Source organism: Scedosporium apiospermum (assembly GCF_000732125.1).
Source record: "Scedosporium apiospermum strain IHEM 14462 chromosome Unknown SEQ_SAPIO_0088, whole genome shotgun sequence".
NCBI classification, from domain to species: domain Eukaryota; kingdom Fungi; phylum Ascomycota; class Sordariomycetes; order Microascales; family Microascaceae; genus Scedosporium; species Scedosporium apiospermum.
Window position 1 is genome coordinate 1,611,729 of NW_015971789.1, and position 17,730 is coordinate 1,629,458.

The 17,730-nt window shown below is 51.5% G+C and overlaps 5 protein-coding genes and 1 pseudogene across 5 annotated transcripts; 3 read left to right on the plus strand and 3 right to left on the minus strand.

The window, feature by feature from the left end:
* Positions 1-42: 42 nt before the first annotated feature.
* Positions 43-2,603, plus strand: SAPIO_CDS3425 (SAM and PH domain-containing protein; the record flags this gene model as incomplete). Its single annotated transcript, XM_016786218.1, has 2 exons — positions 43-243; positions 318-2,603. The coding sequence occupies 2 exons, from the start codon at positions 43-45 to the stop codon at positions 2,601-2,603; spliced, it is 2,487 nt and encodes an 828-aa protein (XP_016644224.1).
* A 1,111-nt stretch (positions 2,604-3,714) lies between these two features.
* On the minus strand, positions 3,715-4,795 carry SAPIO_CDS3426 (uncharacterized protein; the record flags this gene model as incomplete). Its single annotated transcript, XM_016786219.1, has 2 exons — positions 3,715-4,466; positions 4,591-4,795. 2 exons carry the CDS (start codon positions 4,793-4,795, stop codon positions 3,715-3,717), a joined length of 957 nt encoding a protein of 318 aa, XP_016644225.1.
* Positions 4,796-6,367: 1,572 nt separating this feature from the next.
* Positions 6,368-7,692, plus strand: SAPIO_CDS3427 (FK506-binding protein 2; the record flags this gene model as incomplete). The annotated part of the gene is made up of 2 exons (XM_016786220.1): positions 6,368-6,913; positions 7,042-7,692. 2 exons carry the CDS (start codon positions 6,368-6,370, stop codon positions 7,690-7,692), a joined length of 1,197 nt encoding a protein of 398 aa, XP_016644226.1.
* A 1,400-nt stretch (positions 7,693-9,092) lies between these two features.
* On the minus strand, positions 9,093-10,052 carry SAPIO_CDS3428 (annotated as a pseudogene; the record flags this gene model as incomplete).
* Positions 10,053-13,451: 3,399 nt separating this feature from the next.
* Positions 13,452-14,763, minus strand: SAPIO_CDS3429 (uncharacterized protein; the record flags this gene model as incomplete). The annotated part of the gene is made up of 3 exons (XM_016786221.1): positions 13,452-13,869; positions 13,939-14,321; positions 14,515-14,763. The coding sequence occupies 3 exons, from the start codon at positions 14,761-14,763 to the stop codon at positions 13,452-13,454; spliced, it is 1,050 nt and encodes a 349-aa protein (XP_016644227.1).
* Positions 14,764-15,648: 885 nt separating this feature from the next.
* SAPIO_CDS3430 (uncharacterized protein) lies at positions 15,649-16,878 on the plus strand (the record flags this gene model as incomplete). The annotated part of the gene is made up of 3 exons (XM_016786222.1): positions 15,649-15,747; positions 16,054-16,481; positions 16,572-16,878. 3 exons carry the CDS (start codon positions 15,649-15,651, stop codon positions 16,876-16,878), a joined length of 834 nt encoding a protein of 277 aa, XP_016644228.1.
* Between the last annotated feature and the right edge of the window lie 852 nt (positions 16,879-17,730).

The following is a 17,730-nucleotide window of genomic DNA, read 5'->3' on the forward strand; positions in this document are numbered from 1 at the left end:
GCTTACGTGGGTCTGCGCACCTAGGAATATCCCCAGCTTACAATGACGGAGCAACGCGCCACCCAGATGGAGATGAGGGAGCGCAGCAGTCTCCGAGATACCTTCTTCGGCTTGAAGCGCGAGCCTCAGAAGAGGCCAACGTCGGTTGCTACGGAATTCGTCGATACCGACTGGGATGAGGATGACATCCTCAGTGATTTCGAGGAGCCCGTGGATAACTCTCCCCGAGCTAGTTTACGTTCCGTAAGTGGCTGGAGCAGCGCCGTAGCATGTGGCACCTGGTTTCTTTCTTTCTAACCTTTGGGGGCTTCCTCTAGACTGGGCAGGGGAGCGAGACAACTCTTTCGTCCTACGATGAGGCGACGACACCCCGATCGAGCCATGGCCGCATACCCGAAGTGTTTGTCGAGATGGAGGAGAGGCAAGTTGAAGGCCCTCGCGGTCCGCACCTGTTCCGCGACTCTCTATCGACCACCTACAGCGACGAGCATGTCTTGACTCTTTCTCCCATTACTCCTTCGACCGTAAAGGAGTCCAATAACTACCTTCGGTCCGTCGACGACTCCGACTTTTATTCTCCCAGTAAGGAGCTAGCGAATATTCTGGCCGCCCATTCCACACCTGCGGGCTTTACGAGCCAGCATCTTGACACCCAGGACCTCGCCTCATGGACGCCTCGAATGGTCGCTCAGTCAATGCTCAATGCCGGTGTAGATTACTCCGTGGCCCAGACATTCGTGGACAATGACATCAGCGGTGCCATCCTCATGACTCTCAAGTTTGAGGACCTCAAGGAGCTCCAGATCCAGTCGTTCGGTGTTCGCATTAAGATCTGGAACCAGGTCCAAGTACTCCGGGACTGCAAGGCGACATCACCGCTTCCTCCCACTCCGATTGAGGACATCCCTAGCCGAGATGTCTGCAAGACACCTGCCGACACGCTTCCCAGGCGTCAATCTACGAGGAGGCGACGGGTCAAGAAGAACAAGATGGACGACATCATCACTCCTATGGAGTCCGTATCCATTGTCGGCATTGAGCAGGTAATTCCCAAGCCCCATCATTGCTCCAAGGGCGAAGCGTGCTCCAAGTTCAGAAAGCAGAGGCGCCTGATCGAGGCCTTTAAGAAGGAGCATCCATTGGCCTCCCTCGAGAATGGTGTTCTCATTGCTGGTGACCCTGGCAACCCGGAGACGGCTACACGCCTGGACCCTGGAGACTTCCGTCCAGTCTCAGATGCCGTACCGTCTGTTGTTGCATCGTCAGACGTCATGGGCCCTGGCGAATTGCCCCCGCTGCAATACCTTCGCCTGGCCACCCTTCGAAGCGCCCAAGACGCCGAACCCCAGAACCAGCCGGACCATGTCAGGCAATTCCTCAACTTCCAGCGCTCGCAATCGGCTGGCGAGGTTCCCCCGACCCCTCCATTCGAGATTCTCCCTCAAACCCAGGCGCCGCACCAGGGCCTTCGCCACCTTCCCAAGCTCTCTATTCCTGGGAAGTCGGCACTTCGCCATGTACAAACGGCACAGACGGCAGCGACTGCGCAACCAATTATCCCCGTCTGTCAATCGCCTGATCAGGTGCAGGCGCAGGTGCAGGAGACACGTCCTGCTTCGGGAGGAGGCTTCGTTCCTTATACTATGACGAAGGCCTCGCCGCTTGCCCAGGATCTCGTCTCCCCCGTATCCAATCTCCGCCGTGGGACTCCATTCTCTGAGATGGATGTTCCCTACATGGCTGTGCCAATTGACCCTCTGTCTCGAGATGTCTCTCAGTCTGTACCTCCGGACATGAACTACCGAGCTCCTGCTGCTGCTGCTCCTGCTCCTGCTCGCGCCATGTCTCGCGCTTCCACTCGCCGACCTTCCTTCCCTGTCATGCCCGCCGTCGATGAGAACAGGGCTACCCCTCCTCCTCTTCGACAAGGATCCAAGACTCCGTCTCCAACGCGCAGGACACATCAGCAGCCTCTTCGCGCGCCGCCGAGAGTAAACTACCCTTGGTCGCCGATTGAGCGCACGAAGCCCTTTGAAACCGCTATCCCTCCCTTCCCCAGCGTGTCTCAGGCCATACCTGTTAAGGATGCAGTTCGGTCCACCACCCTGGACGGCACCACTTATCAGGGCCCGATGAAGAAGCGAAAGACTCACTTCCTCCGCCATGAGTGGCAGGATGGCTACTTTACCCTCAAGGGCACGAGGCTCGCCATGCACAAGGATGCGCAGGATATTGACCGTACCCTCGAGTACGTTGATATTGACGACTATGCCATAGCCTGCTCGAGCTATGCTTCTCAGTCCAAGCTCAGCGCCGCTCTCAAGTCCATGCACATCCGACAGGGCAAGAGTGGAAAGCCTGACGTCGCTGCATTCGCCTTCCAGCTTGTGCCCCCGCCTAAGCAGCCTGGCAGGCTCAAGAAGCGAGACAGTGTCCAGGCTGGCGACCTTGCCGATGGTGTCAACGGCACTGGTAAGACCCATCACTTTGCCGTCAAGGACCGCGAGGAGCGCATCGACTGGATGCGCGAGCTCATGCTTGCCAAGGCTCTCAAGCAAAAGGGCGAAGGGTTCCAGATCAGCGTCAATGGAAGCATGATCTAAATGCCTTAGTGCTTGGAATATCCCTTCTATCCCAATTTTCTCTCTCTCTCTCTCTTCCTGGTCATTTTTCTTTGTCGATGCTCTTCGATTCATCATTTCTCGGCGCATACTTTCCATTTCTCTCGTCTTCGTTTATCACTGCATGGGCAAAGAAAATACCGGTTTACAATAGCAACTTATACCTCCTCCCAAGGATTGCTCGCGCAAGACCTCGGCAGTTCATTTTTTTCCTCCTCACGGCTATCACCATTCATTCGTCTTCTCATCTCTCTCTTCACTCTTCCTTTCTGTCCTAACTGGGACGATGCATGGACTTGGTGTTATAGCATAACAGGCGAATTGGGATTTTCTTTTTCTTTCTTCTCCCCTTCACCTTTTCAAGCTTGATTTCATACTTTTGCCTCGATTTCCTCGCATCTGATCCACTCTTGCCCCAGCCTGGATTAGCTGGGCAGAGTTGAGAAGTTTTTTCCTTGGTTTGCTTGCGGCCGTTTTCACTTGTGTGTTTTCGTCTCGTTTGTTCTTTCTTTCTTTCACTCATTTATCGTTTTTGGCACAGCAAGTTCAGGGATTGTGGCTTGGCAGGGGAGTTTGAAAAGACAGGATACTCCCCGGAGACTGATGAAAAATGTCGACTTGGAAAAGAATCACAGATAATATTGAGATGACCACATGGACACACACACCAATCCCCTCCATTCGTTTTTATTATAATGGGCGGCATACTCATAGTATATAGTTTGAATAGCATATGTTATACAATCGCTCTCCATGGGGTGACTTGATCAAAATCGTGCTCTGCTCAACTATGGCGCCACATTCTAGCAAACGGTCTTTGGATATTGGAGTTATTTGCATGTAGAGACGTCTAGATTGCCCCCTTTCCTTTTTGTTGACATGGATCTTAGATAGTAGAACAATACTATTGTACAAATGTGCCATGGAGATCTCCCTTTTCCTCTCCACACCCTCCTTCTTCACTCACTCAGAATCGTAACACCCCTTTACGGCCCATGAGCTATAGCTATGAAGTATGAAACAAATTATCCGACTAGACAGCTGCAAGCGCACACTCTTCCCCCCTCCCTTTCACACACAATACAATACACGCTCACGAATCAGCAGGACGCTCCTTTCCCTGCTCCTCCATCAGCTCGGGGGTAGGCTCGACCTCCCTTCCGTAGGTAGCAGTCTCCTCAGGCCTCGGCCTCAAAAGCGACTCCTTCGCCGGAACGGTGCCACCCTCACCCGACTTGGTCAACCTCGTCGAGTAAACGACAGCCTCCCAATCAACAGCCTCCCACCAAGCCTCGGCGAAAGCCTTCTTCCCGCCAACACCACCAGCACCGATGCCGTAATCCCTAAGCCAGACGTGCTCCCAGGTGTTAAGGCACAAGAGCGGGGTGAGCTTAACGCCGCCGGGGGGCAGCTCGTCCTTCTTCTGCGGCATGCCCTTAACCTGGGTATTCTTAAGCCAAGGGCCGCCGGTACCGTGCTGACCCGTGGTGTTCATATCGGTGTCTTGACGACGCCAGTGAGCCGCGGGATAGGGGGAACCGGCGAGGTAGGTGGGGAGGATGGAGAACTCGGACGGGGAGGTCTGGACGAGCCAGACGAAGCCGGGGCCGAACATTGCCGAGGCGGTGGCGATGAATTCGCGGCGGAGGGTCTCGATGCTGCTGAAGGAGCGCTCGAGGTCGCGGCGGAGGTCGGAGGGCATGGGGTTCGGGTTGGGGGTAAGGTTCTTGAAGAAGAAGTGGTTGTTGTGGGCCATGGAGGCGTGGTTGAAGATGGGGGCCTTGGAGGGCTCGCGGGCCGTGGCGACGAGGGTCGAGTAGGTGTCCTTTTGCTCGAGTTCGGTGCCTAGATTTTGCGTTAGAGCGATTGCAATTGAGCGCAGAACGGAGCGTGCGAATCTGTTCTGTTCAAGAGATTCCGGAAGGAAAGAACTGAGAAAAAGTGGTTCGAGACGGTCCGTGGAGCTTACCGGCAGTAAGGGAGTTGAGCTTCTCCAGCATTAGGCTCTGGTACTGCGTCCATGCCATATCGAAGCCCTCCGCGGATAGGAGACCTGGTACGCCATCTTTGAAGGAGTGCGGGAGCTCGGGGAGGGTATGGAGGGATCTCTGGACTCGGACGGCTGGTCGCGCGACGACGGGGACACGCGGTATCCTTAATCTCGAGCGGAACATTGTGGTGTTTTGGGTGGCCGACTAGAGAGTGCCCGTCTGGAAAATTAGTTCAATTGGGATATTCTCTAGATCGTCGAATTAGTTCGGTGGGAAACAGCTCAATAGAAGTGTCTGATCCGTCTTTACATATATCATACGCTTCTCGCTTCATCCCTCATGGCAACTTTTTTTTTCGTCACAGTGACCACACGAGCTTTGGCTTAGGTAATAAAATGGTCCAACTTGGACATGAGCTTAGTTCACCCGATATTCTGCCAGAGCTAGCCGTCAAGAGAGGAGTTGACAGCAGATTCCAGCTGATGGGTCATCTCAAGCGGGCTGCGCTCAATGAAGTTACAGTTACGCATTCCTTGAGTTCATTGCGAAGCGACGCAAAGCGAATGAGTGACACCGGTCTGACTGCATGGCGCATGGGCAAGCTATCCCAAGATGATTGGGCGATACGCTAGGCAATGCCCCAAATTCGGCATAAAAAGGTCACTTGGCCCCGGGGAGGGTCATTCAACCTCAGCCATGCGATCGGCTTGCGGTGCCGTCAGTGGTCACTGTCACTCCCGCCAATGAGAGCAACGTGGAGGAGGAACCAGATGGGAATGGACTCTTTGGCGAATGATGTAGGGCATCTTGTAATCTAGCTTAGGACAGATATCACACCTCCATGAAGTATAATACAAGTGAATTAGCGATAAAGAGAAGATTTGACGCGAGACCGGCAACGAAGTATCATTGATCATTGTCATAATGACCTTCATCGTCCACACTCCGTTCCCTGAGACTAAGTAAATTTGGGGCGTCGGTGGCTCTACTTAGCCAGCACAGGCAATCTAATTACAAAAGGCCCCAGTAATTTCTTACACTTTCCGGCCAGATGCACCCACTGTACACCACATGCAGCTAAACAGCCCCTGCGCTTCGCCCTAAACTACGAGTGAGACACCGAAACCGTGACGCTGTTCGGCCCCTCCGCCTCGATGATCCCAGGCAGCCAAGCAGCCAAGCACTGAATTGGAGCAATTGCCCCGTACCGCCAACGTCCAGGTTGTCCTTGCTCCAAGTACGAAGCGAAAGTAATACAACCCGTATCCACGAGGCGTAACAGATTGTCAGGAGGCTCAACCTATCCTCGACAACCTACACTCTCTCGCTTTCCCGTGTCAAATTGGAAAAAAGAAAGATTTTTTTGGCTCTTTTTTCCTTCTTCCTTTTTGCTTCTTCTCAATTTTATTTCTTGACTACTTTCTTTTTTCTTTGTTCTTCTTCCCGCCGTTACTTTGATTGACTCATATTGTTTTACTCCCCGGCTTCCAATCTCCCTACGTTCCTTGCCAAGCCCTTCCTCACCCACAGCCGTGTCACAATCTCCGACGACGAGGCAGAAGAAGAAGAACAAGAAAAACTCCGATCAGTGATGAATTGGGCGTGACGATTCGCACGCTCGCCCCTCTCGCTCAACTCGAGAGTCGGTTGGGAGAACGAACCTTAACACGACACGTCGTAGCTCCCACCACCTCATCCCACCACTCCGTCGCCCGTCTACCTCCCCTCCAATATCCCCGGTCCAGGTAGCCTCCCATGTCACCACCACTTGAGCAAGGACCCGCCGTTGTGCTCGACCTCGCAAGAGAGGCAGTCTTTGCGCTAACGACTGTCGCGAACCCCACGCCAACCGACGTATCGATCCCCCTCGCCACCGCGAACTTGCTAGCCACCGCCGCCGCCGTAGCAGTAGCTACCGCGACGAGTATCCCGATCGCGGGTGACGATGACGACACCGACGACGATGACTATACCGGCGAGTGCCGCCTCCTGGGCTCCTTTGCCCTCATTGTGCAGGCAGCTCTCGGCGGCCTTGCCATGATGTCCCTGGTGTACAAGCGATGGAGGGAACGACCGCAGCGACCCGTGTTGATTTGGTTCTTCGACGTTTCGAAGCAGGTGTTTGGCTCCGTGCTGGTTCATATCGCCAACGTCTTCATGTCCATGCTCACGTCGGGACGCTTTACTCTACAGACGCCACAGCCTGGCATCGGACCCATGGAGAGGATGCTGCTGCGTAGGGATGGAGACGGGTATAGTCCGAACCCGTGCTCCGCCTACCTACTGAACCTGGGCATTGACGTAAGTTCTTTGTTCTCATTTTGCTTTTCCCGGCCCCCCCGCCCGCGCTTGCCCCTAGCTGCTTCCGAAAGGCACCATAGATCTAAAGATATGCAACGGCTGCTAACGTCTAGCTTCACACCAAATAGACGACACTCGGCATCCCCATCCTAATCTACCTCCTCCGTCTATTCACCGGCCTCGCCTCCCTCACATCCTTCGGCCAGCCTCCCGAATCCATCCAGACAGGCAACTATGGCTCCCCACCCAACTGGCGATGGTGGCTCAAGCAATCCCTCCTCTACTTCTGCGGCCTCTTCGGCATGAAGCTCGTCGTCCTCGTCATCTTCGTCCTCTTCCCCTGGGTCTCCCACATCGGCGACTGGGCCCTGGGCTGGACCGAAGGCAACGAGAAGCTGCAAATCTTCTTCGTCATGATGCTCTTCCCCCTCATCATGAACGCCCTGCAATACTACATCATCGACTCGTTTATCAAGTTGCAGCCGCCCCGCGAGCACGAGCGCGTCCCCGGCGAGGAGCTCGACGACGACAACGATGATCAGAGGAGACGCCGCTCGTCGGCCGGCCTCTACGACGCGGAAAATTTCGAGACTAGCTCCGACGATCTCAGTACCGAAAATGATAATACGTACGGCGTGCGCATGCATAGGTCTAGATCGCGGCCGAGTTACGAGTCGGATGGTGAGGCTGACGGGGAAACCCTGGTGCGGGGCAGCGGCTCCAGCAGGGGGAGTGAGCGCGGAAGCTTGCTGCCGACGAGTCTCTATCCTAAGGAGTAGGAACTTGCTGTCCTGACCCGGTAAACCGAGTACCATTTGTAAAAGCGCCAGAACTCACCGCGAGTTTCCTATATTCGCTTTTTTGATCCATCCTTTACTCTCAACACTCTCTACTCAGACATCCTCTTTGGGAACATACACTTGCAAGACACACGTCGGGGTTCAACGGGGAAAGAGTTTCAAATTTCTTTTTCTCGTGTTTCTATTGCGTTCCTATTACTATTTTTGACCCCCTGCCTTTTTCCATTCTCGTACCTGTGTTTCTAAAGTCTTTCGTTTATATACCATCCTCGTACATCCCCATTCAGGAGGGGGTGTCCAGCATCGCACGAGCAAAACAACTAGGTACATTTTTGTCTTTCTTGGGTGTCTTTTACATTTCTATTGGGATAGCAAAGCAGAAGCGGGGAAATGGGCGTTGTTCTTCATTTTTGTTTTCTTTAGCCAGGTGATTCGCGGGTTGTAGCTGGAGTCGGGGGCTCCATTTGACGGGCATTCATACATATACTGCTTTTGAATACAAATATCCATCCGATCTGCAATTATCAGAGGCCGCCAGAGACTTCGTAGAGACTGATGCCTAGAACAAGATTCGGCTGTTTCATTGTTTTCCGAGTTGTCATGAAAGTGGTATTATTCTGTCCCTTCGCTATAAGCCCGCCCATTTTCGTTTTCTCCGCTCCCAGACAGACAAAATATCTTCCAAGTTATCTCATCCAGTACAAGTTCTGCAAACACTCCCGCTCCGTACAAGTACACGGTACCACCCAAACAACACATCAGAATCCGAATCCAAACAAGTTCTCTCCTCGCCGGCACCTTTTCCTCCGCTCCCGCGATCTGACTGACGGGCCCTTGCCCGTTCGTGGGCCGTGGTTAACGAAGATTCGTAAGAATACTGGAGGATGAAGCTGAGGAGAAGGACCCTCGACGGCGGGCAATATTCAAAATTTCAGCCTCCTTCCAATCAAATAGAAAAGGAAAAAAAAAAAAAAAGAAAAGAAAACGATCGATCGAACGAGTCAGTCGAAACACCGAATCGATCATCTTTCCAAAAACAAGCCACAGACGACGTACAACGCCATGTCATTCGCACCTGCCCCCTCTGGTCATGTTCGAAATGAAAATTACTCCCAAAATACCACAAAACTCCGTTTTTCTACCGTGCCTGAAGCATGCGTGACTCCCAAGAAAGAAAGAAAAAAAAAATAAGGACGTGAGTAAATGCAGACGGCTCGTCTAAGTTGCTGTTTTTAAGAGAAAAAAAAAGGACACAACGACAAAATAACACCTTCTAGCCGTGGCGATGCGTAAATTGGAAATGAAACCCGCGGGCGAGAATAATACGGTTCAGGAGGTCAGGTAAGTCCCGAGCACGCTGCGCACGTACGCTACTTTCTTTAGTAGCCACCATTAGGACGCTGGGCGGTGCGAGGCGAGTATGCCGCATAACCGTTACTGGCAGGTAGTTCTTGAGGCTCGTTGGCGTGTCCGTAGTCGTTGTAGGGATCGTGCGGCCGGCTATATCCGGAGTTGAAGTCGAAACCACCAGAGTTCTGGAGGCCGGCGGATTGTTGTGCCTGGGGCTGCCTATATCCAGCGCCAGCACCATATTGCTGCTGCTGGCCGTAACCGTAATCTGCCTGGGGAGTGGGAGAGGGCCTCATGGGATCAGCGCCGTAGGCCGCCGATGCAGGAGAAGGTCGTCTCGGGTCCATGCCGTAAGCCTGAGCGACTTGAGGAGTTTGCGAATAGTCTCCTCCATAGCCTTGAGAAGAATAGCCGTTGTCGTAACCCTGGCTGCCGGCACCGTAGCCTTGCGCATTGCCATATTGGTTGTAGCCGTTGCCATTGTTGTTATTGTAATCCTGGTGAGGAGAAGCCATCCGAGGGGCGGGAGCCATGGCACCAGCGGCGTAAGGATCGGCACCGTAAGGCGAGGAAGGTTGGCCATAACCATTGTTGTAGTTCTGGCCTTGAGGTTGATTCGCATAGCCAACGGCTTGGCCTGCGTAACCGCTCGCTGCGACAGGCGAGGGTTGGCGGTAGGGGCTTCGGTTACCACCAGACATGCTAGGGCTCGGTTGACCTGCCGCCGCTGCGACGGCTGCCGCAGAAGCGGCGGCGGCGGCGGACGCGGACGCGACGGTCTGGCCGGTTGCAGCCGGGTTAAGTCTGTTCATCTCTACGCCATCTTCCTCGACGGCGACCTTCTTGGATCCAGCATCTCCCCACGTCGGCATAGAGGGGAGGGCATCATCTCCACCCTTCTTGCTCACGTCGAATTCGGCATACTGAGGAGGTTCGTAAACGGGGCCCGGGGCAGTCGACCGCACGGGCGAGAATACGGGAGGTTTCATAGGAGGCTCTGGTCGGTAGCCGTGGGTTGGCGGTAGTGTCTCGTTATCAAGGTACTTGTGGGCGCGACCCCTTGGCGGGTCACAGCATCCTAGACAATTGCCACAACATTTAAGGCAGTAGCAGCACTCGCAACAGCACGAAAGACCGCAGCAGGCGCATCGAATAATACACCAGACGACGGAAAATATGATGAGACCACCGATAATAATAATAGCGATAACGGGCCATCTGCAGATAAGGTTAGGTAGATTAGCAGGCACGTCCGAACTGAGACAGAGGAGCCATCTCGCGAAGCTTAATTGGGGAGGCGCCTTTGAAGGGCTGCGAAAAAATGTCTTACTTGCAAAAACTGGCTTGCATGCAGTTGTCCCAACTGGAGAATGCTGTCTTTACATCGCTGGCCTGGTTGGTGATGTCTGTAAAAGCATCTCGCCTCTCTACAGTCGCCGATAAACTCTCGGCAAACGCTCCCCAGAGCCCGCCTCGCAGGCTCCTCACCATTGCAACGTCAATGGATGGCATCTTCACTGCCCGTCTCCCCTTCCCCGGTGCTGAAGATGTAATCGAGGGGTGCAGAGAAGGAGAGAGACGAGAGAAGAGGCCGACGAAGAGGTGAGAAGTTGGGATGGAAGGAAAATCGGCCGACAGCTAGGAGAAGGAGGGAGGGTAGAGATGGGTGGAAATCGGGTTTAGCGAGCGAACGATTTTCTGGCGTACAGGAGGAGTCGAGAGGAAATTCGGGGGATGGGGTGGAGACGAGTAGAACACTACTGAGCACACATGCCCATGCCTCCAGTACTTCGTAAGGCGGGATCCCAACCAATGTGTATGATCGACGTCTATGAAGATCTTCTCTAAGCGGCAAGGAGGTGTAGTGCCTGGTTGTCGAGCGGGTTTGTCGGTTGAAAGGAGGATTATTTCTTCGTGTCTATTTCGTAACGTGACGATGTAGAGAAGAGAGGCAGGTGACGCTAAGTGGACGCTCTAGATTGTTTAATCGAGGAGATTTGGTCGAATGAAAGAAAGGAGTATTTGAGGGACCAAAGAAAAAAAAAAAAAGTGGAGGGGAGAAAATCAAGGTTGGATGAAGACTGTTCCAGGCACAGGAACAAAGAGCGGAACGAGGCGAGTAAGGACCGGGAGACCTTGCGTATTCTGCAGCAATTCTGTAGGATTATGACCAATGGCTTTTGATTCCCTTTTGGCTGACGACCCAAAAAATATATTTGGCAAGCATATGCCAGATTCAGGAGCAAGGGGCGGCGACTTGGAGGTGGCTGGAGGGCTGAGTCTGAGCTTCGGCACGAAGCAGGAGATAGCGTGCGCTAATTGATGCTGCGCACTTGGCGCTTGGCAGTGTCACTCGCTCGTGGACGTACTTAGACGCACACTATTAGAGACGTGATGCGGGGATGTCACAGCGTGCAAATGAGCTGGGTCTGGTCCCTATTGGACGCTGGGAAGCCGTTCAAAGCCTCTTTGAGGAAGCGGAATTGGCTCGAGACGGTGTTGTTCGTCACAAACTCTCGGGGTTGAAACTTATGAAGCTGGCTGTGTCCGAAGGCGTCGGGAAATTCTAAATCCTCCTTCGTAGTCGTTTGCAGGATTCTTGTGTTCCGACGAGGATGTTGTTCTTTTTTTGGAGGGGAAAGAGCGAAAATTATCTTCAATCTTGACGATGGGGGCTAAAACGGTCAGTCGATATTATTTCCTTCCTTTCTTCCTGCTCCCTTGTTCGCTATCGCAGTTTGGTTCCGCGAGCCCAAATATGATGTTGGATTGAGGATATATAGAAAGAGATAATAAGACACGGCGAGCCGAAAAGGGATCCCAGGTGACGATCCGAAGAAAGAGATATTGATGGCGGGAAGACGACACAGATCAGGCTAATAGGAGATGCGAAAGTGCCAAGGAGCCCGTATAACCTATTCCATCAGAAGCAGAGGTGCTCCGAATAGTGGCAATCACCACTTGTCCACATACGTACGAAGTACCAGCACTGCCGCGAAGGATGGACGAAAGTAGTGAGATTGGGGGCGGAAATAAATGAAGCGAAGGATCTAAGACGAAGATGAAGATGAAGACGAAAAGAGTGTCGTGAGAGGCGGCTCACTTCTGGACCGGATATATCGGCGCCTGCATCGTAGAGCAGGAAATAGTTCACAATCGTAGTTCACCTCACACCTGAGGAGAAGAGGTTGAAGCTCACGATCGCGTCAAAGGCAAGAGAGGAAGGAATCAATCCAGTTCAAGGTAACGAAGTACGAAGTACGATGTATTCCGTACAGAAAAGATTACGTGCCCCTTGCTTGAGGTTGAGTCAGCCATTGGATCAAATTGAGGACGAGGTCATCGCAGACCCCTGAACTTCTGAAGCCCGGTCTGACTGACGCTGTGACATCGATTGATCAGAGCTCTGGAGTCTGGACCTGCTTGCGCTGCGCCCCGAACGGATCGATCCTTGCCAGCTTCGGCCTGGCGTACTTCACACAGCACAGGAATTTACGAAGTAGTACGAAATACGTACTTCGTATTATTACGTCTACGAAGTACTTCGTAGTAGAATCGGAGATAACTGGATAGTGCATGCCGGATAGACAGGGATCTATTGACGCAAATTGTGTCCAGGGATTGCCATCCTCAGAAGCGGCACGACGAGGGAGAGGACGAAGCAAGGGGCCGTAGGGTATTAACAGTATTAACAGTATTAGCAGAAGAGGAAGTGGGAAATGGAGAACGAAAGAAATATTGATAAAGTCGTCATCTCCTAGGCGATACCGGACAACACCATCAATCAGTTGTCCCCTGATGCTAGCATTGACAGAATTGCGAAGAGTGACGAGTGACGGTCACGCTGGTTCCATTCAATATCCCTGGCCTTCGTGCGGGACACACCGAGATCACGATTGACCATTTTCATGCCTCAAGAATGGCTTGGCTTTGTCATCCTGATGGGGATGGGACTGCCCTTGCCTCACCACCGCTGGTCGGAACTGCTTCAAACATGGATTATATACCATGCACCATATAGACATATTCATCCCGGCATCCGGGAACCATCTATGAACAGGGACAGGGGACGAAGAATGATACTCAAAAATGATCTTCATTTGCCGTCCTGTCATCTCCCGGACGTCTTGCTCTCGCTCTACGAAGTACTTCGTAGCCTTTTACTGTGTACGAATTGATTCTCTGTCTGAGACCTCGGGTGCATCTATGATGTAAACTTTACGAAGCAAGAAACGAGAAACATTGAATGCATGCAATGGATCGATCCATCGGCCTTTGTTCTCCCCTTTCATAACCCTTAGCTCCGCTCCAAGGTAGCCCCGAGTGGGCTCTCCCACTCTCGCCTTGGTTGGTGAAACAGCCATCACCCTCCCAACTCCATCTTTGGTCTACTTTGCGGCAAACAAAGATGCCAACACACTTCTCTCGAAGAACTTCCTGTCTTTCTCCCATCCCTTCAGAATGAGGTCCCTTCCGACCGTCAACCCGGCCACGACCACTTCCGCCGGTGCCATCAGAGGACCCGTTGGGGGCCGCCTATTATACCAGCCGATCAATTGAACGCCTGCGTGGATAGCAGTCCGAAACGCCGTATCGTCGCTCAGCTCGCCGTAACCTTCCATGACGCCCTGCATGACGGGCATGACGATGTCGATATCTCTGAATATTTTCCGCTCGTAAAGGTCGCCGATCATTTGGCCGAGATCGTAGGCTCTATGGCCATACTGAGCTAATTCCCAGTCGATGATGAAGAGCTTGTTGGTTCCGGCGCCGGGCTCTTGCCATGGAGTTTTCGGAAGTAGGACGCTGTTTATCAAAAGTCATCCATGAGGACCCGTCCAGCTTGATGATTGCAGAATAAGGGACAGGACTTACTTCCCAGACCAGTAATCCCCGTGTATAATTCCCCAGTCCTCGTCCTCATAAACCGGCGGCTTCTCGAACTCCTTTGACATGACATCACGGACGATTTCCAGCGTCTCCTTGCAGCCCACCAACAGTTCGGAAAAGTTTTCCAGGACCGTGAGAAAGCTACCGTAGGTTACCATGCGCTTCAGTTCTCGCATCGGGCGGTTCTGCCCAATCGAGGCTCGCATTCTAGCCTGCTTCGGTGCCGAAGCCCACGCATGGAAGGACCGAAGCCAGGACCCCAAGTGGTGGCCGATGGTCGTCGCGCTGGAACCGGGAAGAAGACTGCCAACATTGGGCAAGAAGAAGACGGATTTTAGATCACCGCTATCGGGGAAGTCTTCGAGAACCTGCGTGTTTGTCCGTCGATTGAATAGGTAAAGACGAGGTGTCTTAATTACGACGGCAGTGATGTTGGGAGGCGAATAGCAAGCCACAGCGTCAAGCATGGACGCTTCAAATGTCTTCCAGGGAATACAGATAGGTCAGCACCTCCACTCAAGTCCCAGGGAGAGAGAGGACGAGGTGAGGGTCATAAATTACACAACGAGTGACATCGAGTGGGAAGTCCCGGTTGACGGCCACGAAGTCGGCCGAGTGCTTGATAATGACACTCTTGGCTGTGGATCCATTTTGAGCAGGCAAGGGTCGAGTTAAGGTGCCACGATAGACAAAGTTGGCAGTCCCACCAGTGAGTTGGGTTAGCGAGGAGCAAGCGTATGGGGTCTTTAATAGCTCCTGCAAGACGCTGACGGAGATATTGTCTTCTTCAACTTGCTCGAGCGGAGCCATTTTCGTCAGTCGGGATTCGCCTCTTTTGGAGAGTTCGGGCTTCACGGATGACGCCTGACTAACTTTAGGAAACGAGATTCATCAGTGGAAAGCTCCGTAGTCCTATTTCATCGTCAGCAAACAACCTGCCATCTTGGAGAGCTCCTATGGCGCCCAAAAGGACCGCATTGGCTTGGAAGTTGAGGCTCGGCTCGCAAAGTATAACAGGAATCGCGGGGGTTCGGACTGTTGCTCACCTTGGTGCGAGGTTCACCACCGAGTGGCTTTACTATGCTGCCTTACTAATTGGAGTAGAGGCGAGACGGATTGGTGGTGCAACCTTTGTCCGCAGCATCACGCATCAAGGAACGAAACAACTTTGAACTGGAGGCCTAGCCAATAGTGTTAACCAATCCCCCCAGGTAGCCACTGCAAAGGCTTCTGTAAGAACTGCAAACAAAGCTGGGAACATACGGTAGAAGCCCCCAATGGAATAGGAACCGAAAAGGGGCTACAAGGCGGAGTTAGAAGACCAGCACTTCACCAAAGAGAATAATAGACACCAGACGGTATCGGGTCCCGGTTTCCAAGGAACAGAACTAACAATGAAAGGAATACTGAACATTAAACTGTATTTCGACGAGCTAAAGACTTCTTTCTGGTCTGCACTTCACTCCGCAAGATGGCATGCTTCATTGTCATTGCTGTTGCCTTAAGCAAAGGCGCGGTATAAGAGCACCTTGGCTCCTCCAGAACTGGAAAGATGGCAATCGTCTCTTCGATCTTTGATGCCTATCCCATTTCAACACCACACAGTTTGCTTCTATCACACTCTCCAAGGTGCTCTACTCAAGTTGCCATCATATAAACCTGCTCCAGTTTGATCCCAACTCTCAGAAGCCAGCCATGTCCCAACACCAACACCTGGAGCCCCAGGAACCGTCCCCGCCTCCGGCGATGACCGGCAGAAGCTTGCTTGACCTCCCGAATGAGGTCCTCCACGAAGTCTGTGCGCTGCTTTGTTTACACTGCCAGGAATTCCTGGATGTTTCCTGCGATGGTGCTTTTGAAGGGACAACCCAGAAGCACAAGCGAGCTCGACTTCATACCACAGCGCCATCTAAATTACGTCGTCCTCTTCATAACGTAACCGAGAAGCACGAGCGGATTCGAATTCACGTCGCAGCGTTGGCCAACTTGTGCCGAACATCACGCCGACTCAATACTCTTGCAACACCATTTCTATACCATGCGTTCTTTTCAATGACCCATCAGCGGCCTTTTTTCAATTTTATGCGCACTCTCATGCAGTTCCCCGTCCTCGGCACGTCCGTTAGACAGGCCACTTTCAACATATTCAGGGTTGGAGTAGACGACATGGCTTCTATCAACAAGCTGGTTGAGCATCTGGGAGTCTGGCTTCCTAAGGGTTGGAAGACCCCGCAGCCAGTCCGGAGGCCTGTCCGCGATCGGGATGTTGATTTTGGTGATGGCTCGTTCCAGGAGGGCTTTCGGCATGGATTTCTGGTCGATATGTTTCTCAGCTCGGCTGTCAACCTGCAGCAGCTTTCCTTACAGCTCTCGCGTACCACCTCGTACGGCAAATTCATGCTTCCGTCATCGAGCCTACAATCCTTGAAGTCATTGCACTTAGCGCATCGGGTAACGCATCGGGGCGAGACCGCCGGCTTCAACTTGGAAGCGGTCGCTGGCGTCCTTAAGAAAGCGCCGAATCTCGAGTATCTGGAAGCTTATATGTGCTATTCATGTCCGAGAAGATTGAATCTATCAAATTTGAAGGTACTCACATTGCCAATGTGCACACTTAGCTCCGGAATGCTGAGAGACCTGGCGTCCTCGTGCAAGCAACTCAAGGCCTTTACCTTCGAATATATCCAGCCTCAAGGACCCGATGAAAGGCTTTACTACAGGCCTCGTGTGGTGCCTCCAGGGGGAATATCCCGTGGGCTGGAACATTGCAACAAGACCTTGGAATATCTGGAAATACAGGTAGGTAATTGGGAAGGCATCAAAGAGCTCGAGCGCTATGATATGATAACCAGCTTGAAGAGCTTCACAGCCCTCAGAACGCTTGTCATTGATCAAACATGCTTTCTTGGTGGAGATGTGGAGTAAGAGATGGGCCGCCCTTTGTTTCACACTCTCCTTCCAGTATCAATTGCAAAAGTAATCCTCAAAGGAGCCGACCTATATTGCCTCTTTCCGGACTTGGCGAAGCTGGCGAAGGAAACCGAGAACGGCTTATTCCCCGATCTAAAACTGTGGGAACCAAGCTCTGATTAGCTGGTTGACCCTGGTTGATTCTACTGAACCTCTACTGAAACAGTAGATAGTTTAGGAATACTATTCCTAGGAAGAAGCCTTCTTCTTCCAAATAGAAAAATAATTTTACTAATAGGTTATAATCTAAGCTACTCTACCCCTACTAGCTAGAAGAAATCATTATACTTTTAAAGAAGATAGAAAGATATCGTTCTCCAATTCAATTCTAATACTAGAAGGTATATTTTATATTCTTTTTAGTTAAGAAAAGAATATAGAAGGGTTAATAGGTATCTTCCCAATCCTAAGAAAAAGCTAAAAGAGCTAAAGCTAATAAGCTCCCTTTTTCTATCTTAAGAAAGCTAGGAAGATTTAAAAAAATATTAAAAAAGATATTAGAAAGCTTTTTTAAAAAGGTATTAAAAAAAAAGCTAGAAAGCTTCCTTTAAAAAAAAGAATTAGGAGCTAAAAAGCTTCCTTAAAGAAAAAAACTTTTTTACTTCTATCTTAAACTTATTTTTTATTTTTTAGTTTATTAAAATAGTAAATAAAAGTAAGAAGACTATATTAAAAAATATACTAAAAGATATATTAAAATAAATAATAGATAAAATAAAATAAAAATAAATAGAAAAACTAAAAACTATAATAATAATTTTATTTACTAAATTACTAATAATTATTTTAAATAGTAAATAACTAATA